Source organism: Sinocyclocheilus anshuiensis, unplaced genomic scaffold, assembly GCF_001515605.1.
Source record: "Sinocyclocheilus anshuiensis isolate Anshui unplaced genomic scaffold, SAMN03320099.WGS_v1.1 scaffold2925, whole genome shotgun sequence".
Classification (NCBI taxonomy): Eukaryota; Metazoa; Chordata; class Actinopteri; order Cypriniformes; family Cyprinidae; genus Sinocyclocheilus; species Sinocyclocheilus anshuiensis.
The window spans coordinates 11,693-27,886 of record NW_015539170.1 but is presented as its reverse complement, the minus strand read 5'-3'; the positions used below and the strand labels follow the sequence as shown (position 1 = coordinate 27,886).

General features: G+C 36.0%; 1 protein-coding gene across 1 annotated transcript in view; it reads right to left on the bottom strand.

Moving 5' to 3' along the window:
- Nucleotides 1–15,971, bottom strand: part of LOC107683841 (glutamate receptor ionotropic, kainate 4-like) — a gene marked incomplete at its 5' end in the record, with an annotated part of 32,160 nt that extends 16,189 nt beyond the window's left edge. The window contains 3 exons of the mRNA XM_016479896.1: nucleotides 2,204–2,317; nucleotides 9,655–9,858; nucleotides 15,864–15,971. Of these exons, the coding sequence (XP_016335382.1) occupies nucleotides 2,204–2,317; nucleotides 9,655–9,858; nucleotides 15,864–15,971 (426 nt within the window). The remainder of the gene's footprint in view (nucleotides 1–2,203; nucleotides 2,318–9,654; nucleotides 9,859–15,863) is intronic.
- Nucleotides 15,972–16,194: the final 223 nt, after the last annotated feature.

Here is a 16,194-nt window from a genome sequence, read left to right as displayed (position 1 = left end):
CCACCTTGCTACATCTGAAAATATAATTAAGTGCTAAAAAGTGCTTGTTATGAAGCACATTTAGCATGAAAAAGCACTGAGACTATTGTGTGGGCACAAAAGCATTTTAGCACATGAGAAACTTCTATGTGAGTACAAAAAAACATTCATTAATAGTAATTGGTAAAAATGCCCAAATACTAAAGTTCTGGCAGATACGATGATATGGCCAACAAATGGCTGATATTAAAATTCTACAATATTTAGTCTAAATAAATTAGAAATAAAACACTAAAATTTACTATAAATGTTTAAATGCTAAATGCTCAAAGTCAATTTAGGCATCACAACATTATAATCCAGTGTTCGAGAAAAAAAAAAAAACACTGATTTTGAGATTTGCTAATGGTTACATTTAACAGTGTTATTAAATAATTAATATTTGTTAACATTAAGTGAGTTACAGATGATGGCAAATGTAATTTGAAGGCAAAAAATAATGGAAAAGAACATGTACAAATAAATATCCAATATTGACCGATACTGAAAATAATAAAAAGAAAAGAAAAAAATAATAAAGAAAATGATATAACTATTGCTGCGTCCCAATTCGCATACATCGAATTTGTCATACATCATACATCTGTCCTAAATAGTATTCGAAAATAGAATTATATATGTCCCAAATCGTAGTATGTTGAAAAAAGAACGCCAAAGAGTCCTGGACAGTCGACTACTTCCAGTTAGAATTCGAAGTGCAGATCGATGCACACTCTAATGGCTAATATTGCCCACAGCACATTGTGCGTTGGACAAGGATTCGATTAGAACTACAAACATGCATAAAAAGTGTTAAAAAACTACAAACATGCCAGATATGCAGAAATTAAATTTATTTAATGTTATCTGCGTTATATTTAATCTACAACAATTTTATAAAGATAACTTTGGTCATTAACTTTTAAATGCATCATTATGCAAACATATGAGGAAAGTATGAGGAAAGACCCATGACAGGAAGAACAACGTACATTTTATTTGTAAATAAAATTAAACAAAATGTGGATTATGTTAACTGTAACAAGATGATTGACAGGGCAGTTTAAACAGTGAAAGAATGCACGTAACTAAACAACAGAGCGGCCCGTTAAAGACGTAATAATGACGAAGTAGTATGTCCCAAAGCTTGCCTACTATTCTGCTACATACTCAAAAGTATGTACTTTTTCTTCACAAAGAGAGTACATACTTTTAGGGCATAGTATAAGTAGACGACCTGGGACGCAGCATGTGTCTTGAATGTTGGGTGGGGGGTAAATTTTTTTCTTAAATTCTTAGATTTAATAGAAATAAAAAAGAAGAACAGTAAAAGAACAAGAATTTTCATAATCAGTTTTCAATTCAATACAGCACAATTTGCGAACCCTATACAATCAGCCTAAACATTTTGTGAACTTTTTGTCTCAATCAGTGGGGTGACTTTTCTAACTCAATGTCTATATGACAATGTTATGGCCTACTTGAGTTGGGTGAAAAGCATGCATTTGTGCCGTACGCATGCTTTTTTTTATGCCGTAGTTCAAAAATCTGCACCAGAAGTGCTATTTCTTTATCAGTTAACAGCACACCTGGTGTTATTGATTCCCCCAACTGTTCTCAACCAATGAAGACACACACAGGAGCATCTATTAGCAGCATGAACTGAGCAGGGGGCTGACGATGAGTTTGTGTAAGCGAGTGAGTGTGTGTGTGTGTGTTTGCGTAAATGCCCTACCGGGACACCACATTAATGTTTGCACACACTGCACCGAGCGGCTTCATCCGGCATTTAGCCAACAGAGAGATCAGCATGTCACCTTGGGCTTGGGGAGGGGCTTTGATTAATGGCGCACAGGCCTTTAAAGGTAAAAGAGCTATTGGATTTTCAGTGTTGCCGTGTGCAAGAGCTCGGGGTTTTATTGGTGTGAATTAGATACAAGCCACAATAAGGAGAATCTGAAATTGGGAAGGAAAGCACTACATTTATCAGCTTTTCACACAACAGCGCACCATCTGCTACAGCAAGGGCTCAGAGCTCTCTGCCCCAAAGTGTTTCTCTATTTATTTCCTACGCGCTCTCTCTCCGGCCAGTAGAGGCTGCCGATTGTTGATCTTTAATGCTACAAGGTCGGGAATGGTTCGGGAGTCTCGGGCTGCAGTGGCTGGAGGAGATGGAGGAACTTACTATGTGCACTCGGTACATGATGCTGATCCCCAGAGTCATGAAGGGTTTGGAGAAATCAATGACCTTCTCCCTCTCGGCCGTGATGGTCAGGGCGGCCACAGCCAAGTCAGCCTTCTGAAACATATGCAAAATAACAGCAGCCATTAATGCGGGGCTGGATAAAAAGGTGCAAAAAATGAAGCTCAAACCGGGTAAGGTGGTATATATGTGGTTTCTTGCTGGTTCAAGAAAGGGGGTATCTGGCCCCTCAGATATTTAAGCCAAGTGAATTTTAAACTTCAATATCAAGAGTGTTGGTATTGTTAACTAAAAATAAAACAAATAAAAATAGTTTTAGTCAATAAAAATAAAGCTGAAATACAATAAAGTATTAAAATTTAACTTAAAAAGTGAAATAAGTTGAAGTATAAAAATTATTTAAAATAAGGCTAAAAAAATGACAAAAACACATAACAAAATAACTAAAAGTAAAAGTATATCTGAAAATATTAAACCAACTGACAAATATATATTAATACTAATATTTATCATATTATTATAATATATTATATATATATATATATATATATATATATGTGTGTGTGTGTGTGTGTGTATGTGTATATACAGTATATATATATATATATATATATAATACAATAAAATAAAATAAAATAAATATATATATAATATTACATAAATATTTATAAATACTGTAATAGTACATAAATTATATAAAAACAACACTGATCAAACGGAATTATAAAATATATAGTTATATAAATGATTACAATTAAATATAAATATTAGATGAAAAACTAAAACTGAAATAAAAATTACATCTAAAATAAAAAAGTAAAAATATGTAAAAGTAAAAAATAGTAATGATGTAAGCACATAACAAAAACACTAAAACTTAAAACTAAAATATAAATGCAAACTGAAATTGAAACAAATCCAAAAAACATTAAAACTCTAATTCAAAATATTAATAAATAATATTGTATAAATTACACATAAATAACACTGATTATCAAGTACAATTATTAAATACATTTATGTATCATTATGAAGTAGGTGTTTGTCTCTTGTCTCACCAAAAGCACAAAGCCCCCTCAAAATCATGACACCCCTGTAGTCCATCTTAGTTAAGCTGATTAGAGCATGTAAACCATCTCAAACCAGCAACAAACCAGCTTAACCACCTTAAGCTACCATGACCTGTCTTTTTACACTTGGAAACAACTGCTTGCAGTCCAAATACCTGTATTTTGGTGAATTCTGAAGGGCAAAGCTGAGTTGTTGTGTGTGTGTGTGTGATGGAACATGAACACAGAAACTGTCATGACAAATCACTTGACACAGCATCCAGTGCTGCCGGGCACAATGCTGTGGCCGGATCCCACTAATCAAACAACACCGAAAAGTGCATCTGCAAGGGATTTTACGGTCCCGCGGGACACACTCTTACCCTCCACTGCTCTTTGTCCTCTCCAGGAGGAATGATGGGATATTGCAGCCGTGCTGTAAATGAGAGAGAATCTCCGGACAGCAGATTCCGGTTACAATGTGAAGTTTTAGCCTCAAGCCTGAACCCTTGAAAGCGACAGGAGAGGCTTGTTAACTCCGAGAGCCGAATTAGGAACATTAGACACGTGTTTCAAGATCCAAGAAGTATCATTGAGGTACGTTTTTTTTAGATTTTGTTTTCATTTTTCAAGCCTTTTCTTAACAAACTGTAGTTTTAGTGAAAATTTTTGATTTTTGGTTATTCATTTTTTTATATAGTCTTAATTTTTATCTTGATTTTAGTTATTTGTAAGCCAAAATAATACACTTTAAAACATATTTTAATATTTTATTAAAGTTTATTTGGTAACACTTTATTTTAAGGACCTATTCTCGCACGACCATATTTTAGATCCCTTAATCTGACCCCATACCTAAACTTAACAACTAACTATTAATAAGCAGCAAATTAGGAGTTTATTGAGGGAAAAGTCATAGTTAATAGTGAATACAGGTGAAGTCAAAAGTTTACATACATCTTGCAGAATCTGCGAAATATTAATTATTTTACCAAAATAAGAGGGATCATACAAAATGCATGTTATTGTTTATTTAATACTGACCTGAATAAGATATTTCACATAAAAGATGTTTACATATAGTCCACAAGAGAAAATAATAGTTGAATTTATAAAAATGACCCTGTTCAAAAGTTTACATACACTTGGTTTTTAATGTTGTTACCTGAATGATCCACAGCTGTGTTTTTTTGTTTAGTGATAGTTGTTCATGAATCCCTTGTTTGTCCTGAACAGTTAAACTGCCTGCTGTTCTTCAGAAAAATCCTTCAGGTCCCACAAATACTTTGGTTTTCCAGCATTTCGTGTATTTGAACCCTTTCCAACAATGACTATGATTTTGAGATCTATCTTTTCACACTGAGGACAACTGAGGGACTCATATGCAACTATTACAGAAGGTTCAAACGCTCACTGATGCTCCAGAAGAAAAAAAAAAAGCATGCATGAAGATGTGTACATTTTTCTTATTTTGTCTAAATATGATTTTTTTTTTCATTTAGTACTGCCCTTCAGAAGCTACAGAAGATGCTTACATGTTTCCCAGAACACCAAAATAAGTTAAATTTACCCTGATCTTCAAATTCAAGTTTTCACCCCCAAGCTCTTAATGCATGTTTTTTTTCTTCTTCTGGAGCATCAGTGAGCGTTTGAACCTTCTGTAATAGTTGCATATGAGTCCCTCAGTTGTCCTCAGTGTGAAAAGATAGATCTCAAAATCATACAGTCATTGTTGGAAAGGGTTCAAATACACAAAATTCTGGAAAACCAAAGCATTTGTGGGACCTGAAGGATTTTTCTGAAGAACAGCAGGCAGTTTAACTGTTCAGGACAAACAAGGGACTCATGAACAACTATCACTAAACAAAAAAACACAGCTGTGGATCATTCAGGTAACAACATTAAGAACCAAGTGTATGTAAACTTTTGAACGGGGTTATTTTTATAAATTCAACTATTATTTTCTCTCGTGGACTATATGTAAACATCTTTTATGTGAAATATCTTATTCGGGTCAGTATTAAATAAAAAATAACATGCATTTTGTATGATCCCTCTTATTTTGGTAAAATAATGAACATTTTGCAGATTCTGCAAGGTGTACAGTATGTAAGCTTTTGACTTCAACTGTGTGTTCCCTATTCTAAAGTGTTACCATCTATTTTATTTAAAGAAACCATGTTTTTCATGGTTTTAGGTAACGATAATAACCCTGCAACTGTCTGCTCACCTGATTATAAAGCTAGTTATGTCATTATCTTGCGATGTACAGTACTTCACCGTAGCAAAAGCGACCCTGAAGATTCCCTGAAAAATCCCTGAAGATTCCTTCCCCAATAACAGCTTGCAGATGCACTAATCTTCAAGTGCTCTCCATAGTTCAGCTGTGGCCCACAGCTCTTCTCCAACTCATGCACACTTCACTTCACACAACAAAACATCACGCTGACACACAAACAAGGAAATTACGCGGTCCCCGCTGAACAGAAATCCCTCAGACAGATGTCATCCATAACAGAAACAAGGACAATAACTGCCACTCAAATATTTGACATCTCGTTACATATTAATATTGATGGCTGGACTGCACAGAGAGAGAAATTATGAGACGGAGACTCTAAATAATAAATAATGCAGTATGATATTCTTCCTGCGCTCCATCCTCCCCCTCAGCTTTGACTCAATCAAAAAGTGATGCCCCCAAAAAACGAGAGAAGAAGGCAATGTCAACTCTATCACTACTGAATAATACATTGATGTAAGTTCCCAGTGTGGCATTTCAAATTCCCTCTGAGGCTTATTCTGCATCTGACGCTATAGAAAACCCTGACAGCTCGGCTGCTTCACTACCTTAGTGTACTATTGCGCTGTCTTTAGTTTTACAAGAGTTTCCAGAACATTATAAAGCATGACCAGGACAGTCACTGTGGGATTAGGAGTCCATATTTTAGGGCAAAAGTGAGCCACTTATGTGCAGATTCTCATTTTCCAAGAAATTATAATATTAATAGCAGAAATGTTTATGTGAGGTATTGTATTTGTTGCCTCATTTATCAACTCATAACCATCAAAATACATGAATTAAATATAAATTTAAACTTTGATTCGACCATTAATATCTTAAGGTTCATTTTTATGGCTTTAGATTGCATTTAGCATGTAAACAGATACACTGACTAAACAAGCATACAGAATGTATGTTATTATATATAATTAAAACAAACCATTGCAGAATTTTGTGCTTTCAGATTTAATAATATATTATATTATACAGTTTTCTTTAAAAAAAATTCTTTAAAAAATTCTTTTAAATCCAATAATGATATTACATAATAACAACATAATGACTGAAAAATGTATTATACATAGATGTACTTTTTAAAAATAATGGCTGTACTTACACGTACATTAAGGTGTATATACATTTATTAATGTGTATGTTCAATTTTAATACCGTTAGGGATATTTATAAAAAAGAAAATCCAGTCTCTTCTATAGTCCTTGTTTATTTTAAATATTTGAAATAAATTAAATATTTTAATTGATCATAAATTATTTTTAATCCTTTTAAATGTCCAACTCTTAACATAATTTAATAAGGAAAATAAAATGTTATATTACAAATGCAAATATGACAGAAATACCTATAAAAAAAAAGTGATGCATTGTGTCATAGTGAAACTCTATTAATGGTTTATAAAACTAGTCATAAAAAGAGAAGCTTTTCAAGAGACGTTTTCCTGCGGTTTTCTGCCAAAATAAAATCTTTATGGTTCAACGTTTGCAAACACAGAAAAAAAAAATATAATAAATATTAGTATTGTAATTCAACTATTGTTGTGTAAATAATAAAGACAATAATAATAATAATTGCAATTAGATGTGTTTTCTCAATTTGTTCTGCCTTTTTTTTTTTTTTTTATGAAACTATGCACATACAGTTTTATGGCCAGTAAAAAATATGGCCGTTCAATTTTCTCAAGTCACCAGCCATTAGCAGGTGTGGCAAAATGTTAGCTTGTACTTCATTCAATTTTCTGTTACATTCAATCACAACTGCGAACATATTTGCAGTCTTTGTTCATATGCAAATCTATTCCCATGTTTTTATGTAATAAATAAGAGGATAAAGGTCCCTCATGGAATCCTAAAGGCATAAAGAGGCTGTCAGGACGAGGTAGCGCTCCTCGCCTCCTTCAGTTGCCCCTCATCACCCTCTACTGTCTACAGACACTATAGTGCGTGGGATGCAATTAGACTCACTGGCCACTCTCAAGGTCAGCTGTATAGAGCATACTTTGAGGGAACAAATTGAGACAATAATAAGATTAGGCACTGCTTTCTTTATTTCACTAATGGCTTTGCCCTCCATTAGCTTGTGGAATTAAGACGTATAACTTCTCAAAGCCTCTCCGTTTTTGAATGCGAGAACGTAGGCTGCAGAGAAATGTTCTGGTTTATGACCCTTTCCCCTGGAAATATATGAATATCGCCGTGGCCTTTTTGTTCATTTCAGAAAATTTACTTTGCTCCCTGCAGTGCCTGCCAAAAAACGGACGAATAAATCAGCAGCACGCCGTAATGCTGCGACTGTTTTTAAATAAATAACATTTCCGCCGAAAAGGGCAAGCGCTCGTAACTAAACAGTATTTGCGGCATGCAAGATTTCCATCTCATCAACGGGATGTTAGAGGCTGTCAGAATGGGACCAATACTCTTCACGCTTCACTGAGTCTTTTTAAACACATCTGTGTGTGTGTCTGTTATGGGATCAGATGGGCTAATTGAAATTCATTAGGACGAGGGACCTGTAACTGGGTTGGAGGCATAAACATGAATATTGTTGGTTAATCTGCATCACCTGTGTGGAAGCAAGTAAAACAATTTTTAGTCTGGCTTTAAGGCTTCCTTCCTTTAATGAATTATTGAAATGAGCACTTGAGAGTGAATAATTCTAAGCTAAAACAAGAGGAAGCAGACTGTTTCATGCTATGTATTCAGAACAGCAGAAGTGGTGTGCTTTGAATGAAAGTCATACTACATGACTGTTCTAGATGCCAGAATAACCAGGGGTTAAATTGGGATTTAGGAGGAGGGGAACCATAAAATCTGCCAGTGATTCTGTTTCCTCAGGTAAGATACGACAAGCTACTAGACAAACAAACTGCCAATAATGTTTTATCCCCCTTCCTCAACAAAGCCATTCTGCTGACTGAAACAACTTTTTATGAGTACTGTATACAGTTGCCTGATTAGAAATGACAGTAAATCACTTTTATGCTTGGTTTTATCACATTTATAAAAATATAAAGTACACTACAGTTCAAAAGTTTGTCAGTAATATTCTTTTTTTAAGAAATTAATACTTTTATTCAACAACGATGCATTAAATTGATTCTTTTAAAGCTGTTCTTTTGAACTTTCTATTGATAAAATAATCCTTAATCCATAATAAAGTATCACGGTTTAAGTAGCACAACTTTTTTTTAACATTGATAATATAAAAAATGATTCATGAGCACCAAATAAGCACAGTAGAATGATTTCTGAAGTAAATTCAGCTTTGCCATCACAGAAATAATTTTCATTTTATTTATTAATATTAATTATAGGGACAAATTCTCACATTAGCAACTAATTAGCAACTAGTTGCATATTAGCATGCATATTACTAGCATACTGGCTGTTTATTACTGCTCATAAAGCACATATTCAGCATGACCATATTCTACATGCTTAATCTTACCCAATACCTAAACTTAACAACTACCTTACTAACTATCAATAAGCAGTAATTAGCAGTTTATTGAGGCAAAAGTTGTAGTTAATAGTTAGTTAACAGTGAGAACTGGACCTTAAAATAAACTAAAGTGTGGCCATAATATTTACTGTGTTTTTGACCGAATAAAAACAGTCTAGGTGAGCAAAAGAGACTTTTTTCCAAATCATTTGAAGGGTAGTGTGTGTATTTTAAATTACATTTCACATTGCTAAAGCTAAAAATTGTCACCTTAAATTTTTATAGCTTTTTTTTCATTTAGCCGACGATTAGAGAGCTAAAATTTGAACCTAATATAGCTTTTCAAGTTAACTACCACATATTACATGCACACATTTTAAATTACATATCACATCAAATTAAACAATTCTCTTTACTTGCCTTTTAAATTACATATTGCTTTATATTCCAGAAGCTAAAAATGGTCACACTGAACATTTTCCTTTCTTTGTATCTTCAGTCGGCAAGCTAACAGCTTTGCCTACTAGCTAATGTAAGCAACATTTCATAATACCAATAATCATCAGGCAGCAAAGAAAGGGGGAAAATTCATGACACTGCAGTGCTGTTCTGATTAAACCATATTCCCTTGTGACGTCACTCACCCTGCTGATGAGCTCTCCCACCATGCCTGTCCAGGTGCCATTGGCGCCCGACACTCCGTACACACCGTCCCCAACTAGTCGAATGCGGTACTTGAACTTCAGGGTATCTGCCAACTCCTTCAGCATGTCCACGCAGAAGCCTTCGTAGCGCTCGTTCCCTTCAAGTTCCTGGTGATTGGCTCTCAGCATTACGTATGGATTCTCCTGTAAAGATATCATTGGTGTTATCGTCAGCACTCACACATCTTAACACACTCTGGGAGCACTTCTGTATCAATCAACACTCACTTTTGTGTGACAAATGATTGTTTGAGTTGGCAAGTCACACTAACTATGTTTCCAATTTCCATCCAAACTTGTAAATTTAATGTGCGAAAATTGGAATATCGCACCGTTTCCATCCCATATGTTCAAGAGAACAAAACCGAATCAAAATCGAATCAAAATGGAAGTTGATGCAACTGGGGAAAACACAGTAGCTTTTTTTCTTACATAAGAAATGACTTGCACCTCAGAGTGTGCAGACGAAATGCAATAACAAATGCTGTCATGTTATCTTGCTTTCAGAGGCGGATGCTTGATGTTTGGGAACGCAATGGTGTGAGACAGTTCTGAGATGTAATTATCCCAAACTATTTTGATGACAGACTTTGGCTCAGACATTTCAGAATGACTAAACCAACATATGAGATGTTGTACAATGAGACTGGTCCACTGGTTAGTCCAGTTATCCACTCAATGATCTGCTGAGGCAAGAGGTTTTATGTTACGTATTAAGGAATTTATTCTGTATGTGTGTTTCCGTTGTAGTTTATGCGCATGTCTTCTTTTTGGATAAAAATAATGATCTGCCTCAGTTGAACACGTATTTTATACGCATTTTATGATTTTACACACTTCTTGACATTTCCATCCAGAGGTTTTTAACGCAATATACGTTCGCATAAAAATACGTTGATGTAAGCATAGCAAAAGTTTGGACACATAAGGCTCTGTGACTAATGTGAGCCCACCAAAAGACCAAGTTCCTAATTTACGGTTTGTTTTCTCATGCTGCCCAAAGACCGAACAGATTTATTAGGCAATCTGTGGTCAAAATAAAGGCTTCGCAAACATTTCATCCCGCCATCTTTCAATAAACACTGGCTGTGCCCACCGTTATACATTGGGATATTTCTAGTGTGCATGGTATGGAGTATGTTACTGTCATTTTCAAACACTTTGCATAAATTGAACAGAACATTGGCACCTTGGACATAAACAGACACTACAGAACGAAACCAGCCATATAAAAGCTTTTCAAAATCACTTTTTGTTATAACTGAAAAAAAAAATCACTTTGTCTGATGTGTTGCGGTAAGACAGACACTAAAATGGGTCTGTTGTACTTAAGATTTGTTTAGCGCAGACTGGTTGACTGGAGAGAGTGTTTCATTTTCACCAGTAAATCTGACTCGCTCCACTCCGATGCTTTGAGTGGCAATCTGAAGAGCTGAGGAGACTTTTCAGTCTTTCGCATCACCATGGCAACACTTTCTTCTTCTTTTTTTCTACCTGCTTGTCTGGTCCTGCATCCCTGATTTTGGATGTGCCCAGTGGCCACGATCCAGCTGGCCTGAGTATAGCAGCAGCTGGGTCTTGCGGCCTGTCAAACGAGGGGAAACGTAAATGGACATATTCTGACACTTCAAATAAACCTGAACCCTATTAACACGAGCCGCTCATATGCATCCAAATAACACGGTAACTGTCCTTTCACCTCATTTGTATGTCCATAAAAGCCACACGATGTATTTGCAGATGGATGTGCGCACCTTGGACCTGTCGGAGCAAACAGTGATATCCCTTATTGCCATGGCACAAAGAGGAGCCGCTTTGACCTAGAGTCTGACACTCTATAAATGCAAATCCTTCCATTTTGTTCATTATCTCGTTGAATCATCCACGCATGTTACCGTCATGCCCCGCACTGACACCACTATGGTGGTTATGCAGAAAAGCACAATATAAATGCTAATTTTCATCGCTTACAGCCTGCTGGAGGCATTCAAGTATTGCAGCCGGACACTTTCTCTCAAACTAGGCTTATTAAAGAGTAGAATTTCATGGACCAGTTGCATATTAGACAGACAGTTTCAAAGAATGGAGGAAAGCTAATAAACAAACCTTCTGGATTCAATTAATAGGTCTACGCACTGGGTGAGAGAAGTCATCGACGGCTTCGGGTCATTACGTGGTGCCCATAATGGCCAGCTAGCCTCTGGTCTGATTGATGATTAAGCCAAAGAAAAGGGAATGATTACACATTCATACTTAATAATCCATTATAAGCAGAATCTATGAAAAGACAGAGGAAGAGGAATTGAGGAAGAGGAGGGAAGTAAACTCCCTTACAGAAATTAACCATGGTTTTACTACAAAAAACATGGTTACTAGTTAAGCTATGGTTACGACAAATTAACCATGGTTTTGATATACTAAGTAAAACTGTGGTTATACAAACGGTAATTCTCCAAAACACCATGGTTACAACACTTTTACTATAATAAAACCCTGGTTAATTTTCTTAAGGGCTCTGACACACAGGACCGGGCTTTTCGCCATCAATATCAGAAATTGAGCTCTGGCAGCAGTCGATTCCATCGATCACAGCATTTTACCAAAAATTCAAATTAAACATTTTCCATTCTTTTGTTTTCAGTCCTTGGTTAGCAAGCTAACAGCTTAGACATTACAGCTTAGAAATGACTTATCGCATATTACAGAATCTATAAATTTGAAGTTAAACATTTTTGTGTGTTTTCAGTTAACACTCCGTTAACAAGCTATAGCTTAGCCTTAGCCTTTTAGATTACATTTCAAGTAGAAGCTAAAAAACTACAGAAGCTACAAAAATTTAACCAGCCTGTTTTCAGTTGTTAGCAATAACAACTTAGCCTTGCTGAACCTTTTAAATTCCATATAACCATATTTAACTTAACATCAGTAAAGCTAAAAATAACCAAATAAAACATCTCTGCTTTCATTGTTTTCAGGTAATATTTGGTTAGCAAGCTGGATTGCATTATAGAATAATGGTTAGCAATAATTACACTAAATAAATCCACTAAATAAAACTTATAAAACAACTCCTTTTCTCAGCTAGCCTCTAGTCTGATTGATGATCGAGTGACAGAAAATGGAGCGACCATATATTTACATATAATAATCCATTATTAGCCAAGCCTATGAAAAGAGGGAGGAAGCAATTGAGGAAGAGGAGCGAGGTTAACTGTGAACACACAGGACCGGTCCTGGCGTATCGCCATCAATCTCAGGAATGGAGCTCGGGCATCAATCAACTGAGTGAGTGCTGTTATCAGGCCAAGCAATCCTCTCTTCCGAGCTTGAATGGTTCCATAAAATCTGTGGGTCACATCAGAGAAAGAAACTTTCCGTTTAATAGCACAGACAGTGAGATTAAGGGCACTTTGAGTGTCACGTCTGCCAAATGCAACATTCCTCACCAGTCTGGGATCTGCAGCAGATTTGATTCTATTTGTTTTCTTGGAAGGCTGTCAGCTGATGAAATCCATTTTACAAATATAGCATGGCGGCAGTCTGGTTTGGTGCGTTTGAAAAACAAACACATTAAAGTCAATCTTACTTCAAATCAAATCTCAAAGCTTTTTGTTCAGAAGGTGAAGAAAAATTGGATTTGTGTGTTAGCATTTCTCAGACGTTCTCAAAAAACCTGAATGAGTTTGGCAACTGACCGGTCCGCTACTCCCTCTTTATTTATGCCTCCCTTGATTTTTTTATGGCTTACAGGGGGTGAATGGCACTGAAGATAGTCCAGACAGAACCAGCTCTGCCTGATAGTGGTCTGAGAAACAGAAATTGGTCACAGAGGTGGCATATTACATGAAGATAGCGCCTCACATTTTATATTTATGAACATTTCCAATTGCTCTGCGAATAAAGGCTATCTGCCACTTTTTGAACACAATAAAAGTGGTCTGTCCACTGAAGATGGTGAGCCTGAGGTTTCATCATGAAATTGTTTCTGCAATCGTACTTCTCCATGTTTTCAGAAAGAGCACTTTATCGCCATCATTGATTGCCGTGAGCGTGAATTCAGTGAGGACTTTCTTTTGAGAAGATGCAGTAACATAGTATCCACTCCATGTCACATTATTGTCTTCTGCTATTGCACCCATACAGATTAATAATACTTTGCCTTTTCTTTTTTTAAGATGGATTCTCAGAGACAATTCTGTCTGGTAAAGGCTTACACGACTTTTCTCAGTCATTCAATTCATGATGTGGCGTTTTGAAAAACACTGCAGATAGCATCACAGAAAGGAGATTTTAGAGAGTGAACGGAAAGTGAACCCAGTTTCACAATATGTATTTGAGCTTAAAAAATAAAAAAAGGTCTTGACAATGGCTTTATCTGAGAAAGCAAGCAGTTGTCGAAGGGAAAGCATATCAAACCGAATCAAATGACTGCACAGAAAGGTTGAAAAAGTATTAAACACAAATAAAACAACAGCGTCTTGTATTTGCACACGCTGTCTGTGTTGTTTTAGTATTTGAATCACTAAAGGAATTATGCAAATCAGGCATTAACTCTGTCAAACAGAGTAAACCCAAAAGCTCATGTAGTGCCTGGTTGAGTTGGATGGCGGGAGGTTTGTGAAAAGAAGCAGTTGCATTACCACACGCCGAAGTGGCATAACTGTGAATTCACCTCTGGCCCCATTGCCCACTGCTTGACTACACACAAACATTTTTGAACCAGTAATGATTACAGGGGAGACTGTGGTCAATTGTAACACACTAAATTTCTACAAGTTAGCACTAAACATGCCCTCAATGAAGTTTTCTCTGCAAAAAAGGAGTGTGATAAATAAATATATAGTTTTATATAAAGTATAATTGATATAAAAACAGTTTTCAAAAGAGTCCCACATGTAAGTCTTAAATGAGATCCTACCATTTAAATCGAGTTTTTAAACCAGAGGGCTGAAATCAGCGTAGAAAATCTATTTCTAAATTACAGCAGTTTTTAATAAACCTACAAACATTATAAGTGGACTTCAGGAAACTTTATAAAATAATTCATGACCCATTTAAGCACACATTATTCCTCACAGCTAAAATAATTATTACCATATAAAGGTCAGAAATTATTCAGCAATATTAATGAGGATTAAAGCAGTAATATTATTCTGAGAAGTTCTCTAATACATCTGAGGTAAAGTGAGCTAATATTATACCATATATTAAATAGGATATTATGTCTTTACCAAGTCTGCCAATTGCCACCAGTCTATCAATGGCAGAGTAACAGTTTTTTTGAAGCTGATGAACGATAAAAACATTGACACCCAATCAGAATCAATCCTGCTATAATGAGCTTGAGAATTTAAAGCTTAAAATTTAAAATTTAAATAGAATAAACAGATGTTATCTTTATAGTTATCATTCTTGGTGTGAACGGGGCTTAAGGGTCTCAGTCATTATTTTACAAATGGTGTTGATTGAGCTTAAATTGTAGTGAACTTGGAATATTCCTTGAAGCAGCATCATGCTGGTCGACCAGCGGTAAGTTTTGCTGGTAAACAGCATGACTATGCTTGTCTTTTCAGCAGTTCTTCACACTTATCATATCATTCATCAGGTGTAAATTGAACTGAAGAATATTTCTCCATCTGTCCCCAACAAGGCTGCTTTAAACCAGCTATTTATTGGCTTTCGAGCGCTTCATTCACCTTGCATGGCCCCTCTTCATTCGCAGTCGCTTTATTCCCCTCTCTTTTCTAGTGAGGGATGACCCAGCCAGATATGCGACATCCGGCCTAAGGCTGCGGAGAGCCTCTTTTTTCTCATCACTATACAGTGTACGAAAAGATGAGAAAATTGCCCCTAGATAACAGCCTAGCGGATTACATCTTCAATTGGTGGTTGCTGCTCCAGGAAATGCTATCACACGCATACTTGTTAGTTTCCACTCATCTCAGAGGAGAAGAGTCTTTATTTAGATCAGTGCTGAACCCTGAGGTGATCAGAGACTAGACAGACCGTTTCTGGAAGCTAAAGAGAGACTCTTTCAAAAAGGAGCAATTATATATCCTTTCCAGGGTGTGTGTGTAAATCTCTTGGCTGAATCAGTAGGGTGTGTCCTCTACTGAGGAACCTGGACCAGAGCAGAAGATAGGACTTACCAGGATGGTAGTTATGGTGAGAGTGGTGTTGAATAGTGTGTCTGTCACGTTAAGTGATGGAAGCTTCCTCTCCATGGACAGTCCCTGCTCTGAATGCCACTGACCAATCTGTAAGAGAAACACATTGAGAGTTATACTAAGCTTTTAAGCAAACTATGTGCAGCAGAAGATCCGATGACATGAACGAGCAACCATGAAGCCTTAAAGGAATAGTTCACCCATAAAAGAGATTTCTGTCATTTACTTACTCTCAAGTCATTCCAAAGGCAATAGACTGTCAAGCTCCCAAATGAACAAAAAGCACAATGAAAGTATCACCAATGAATTAGAT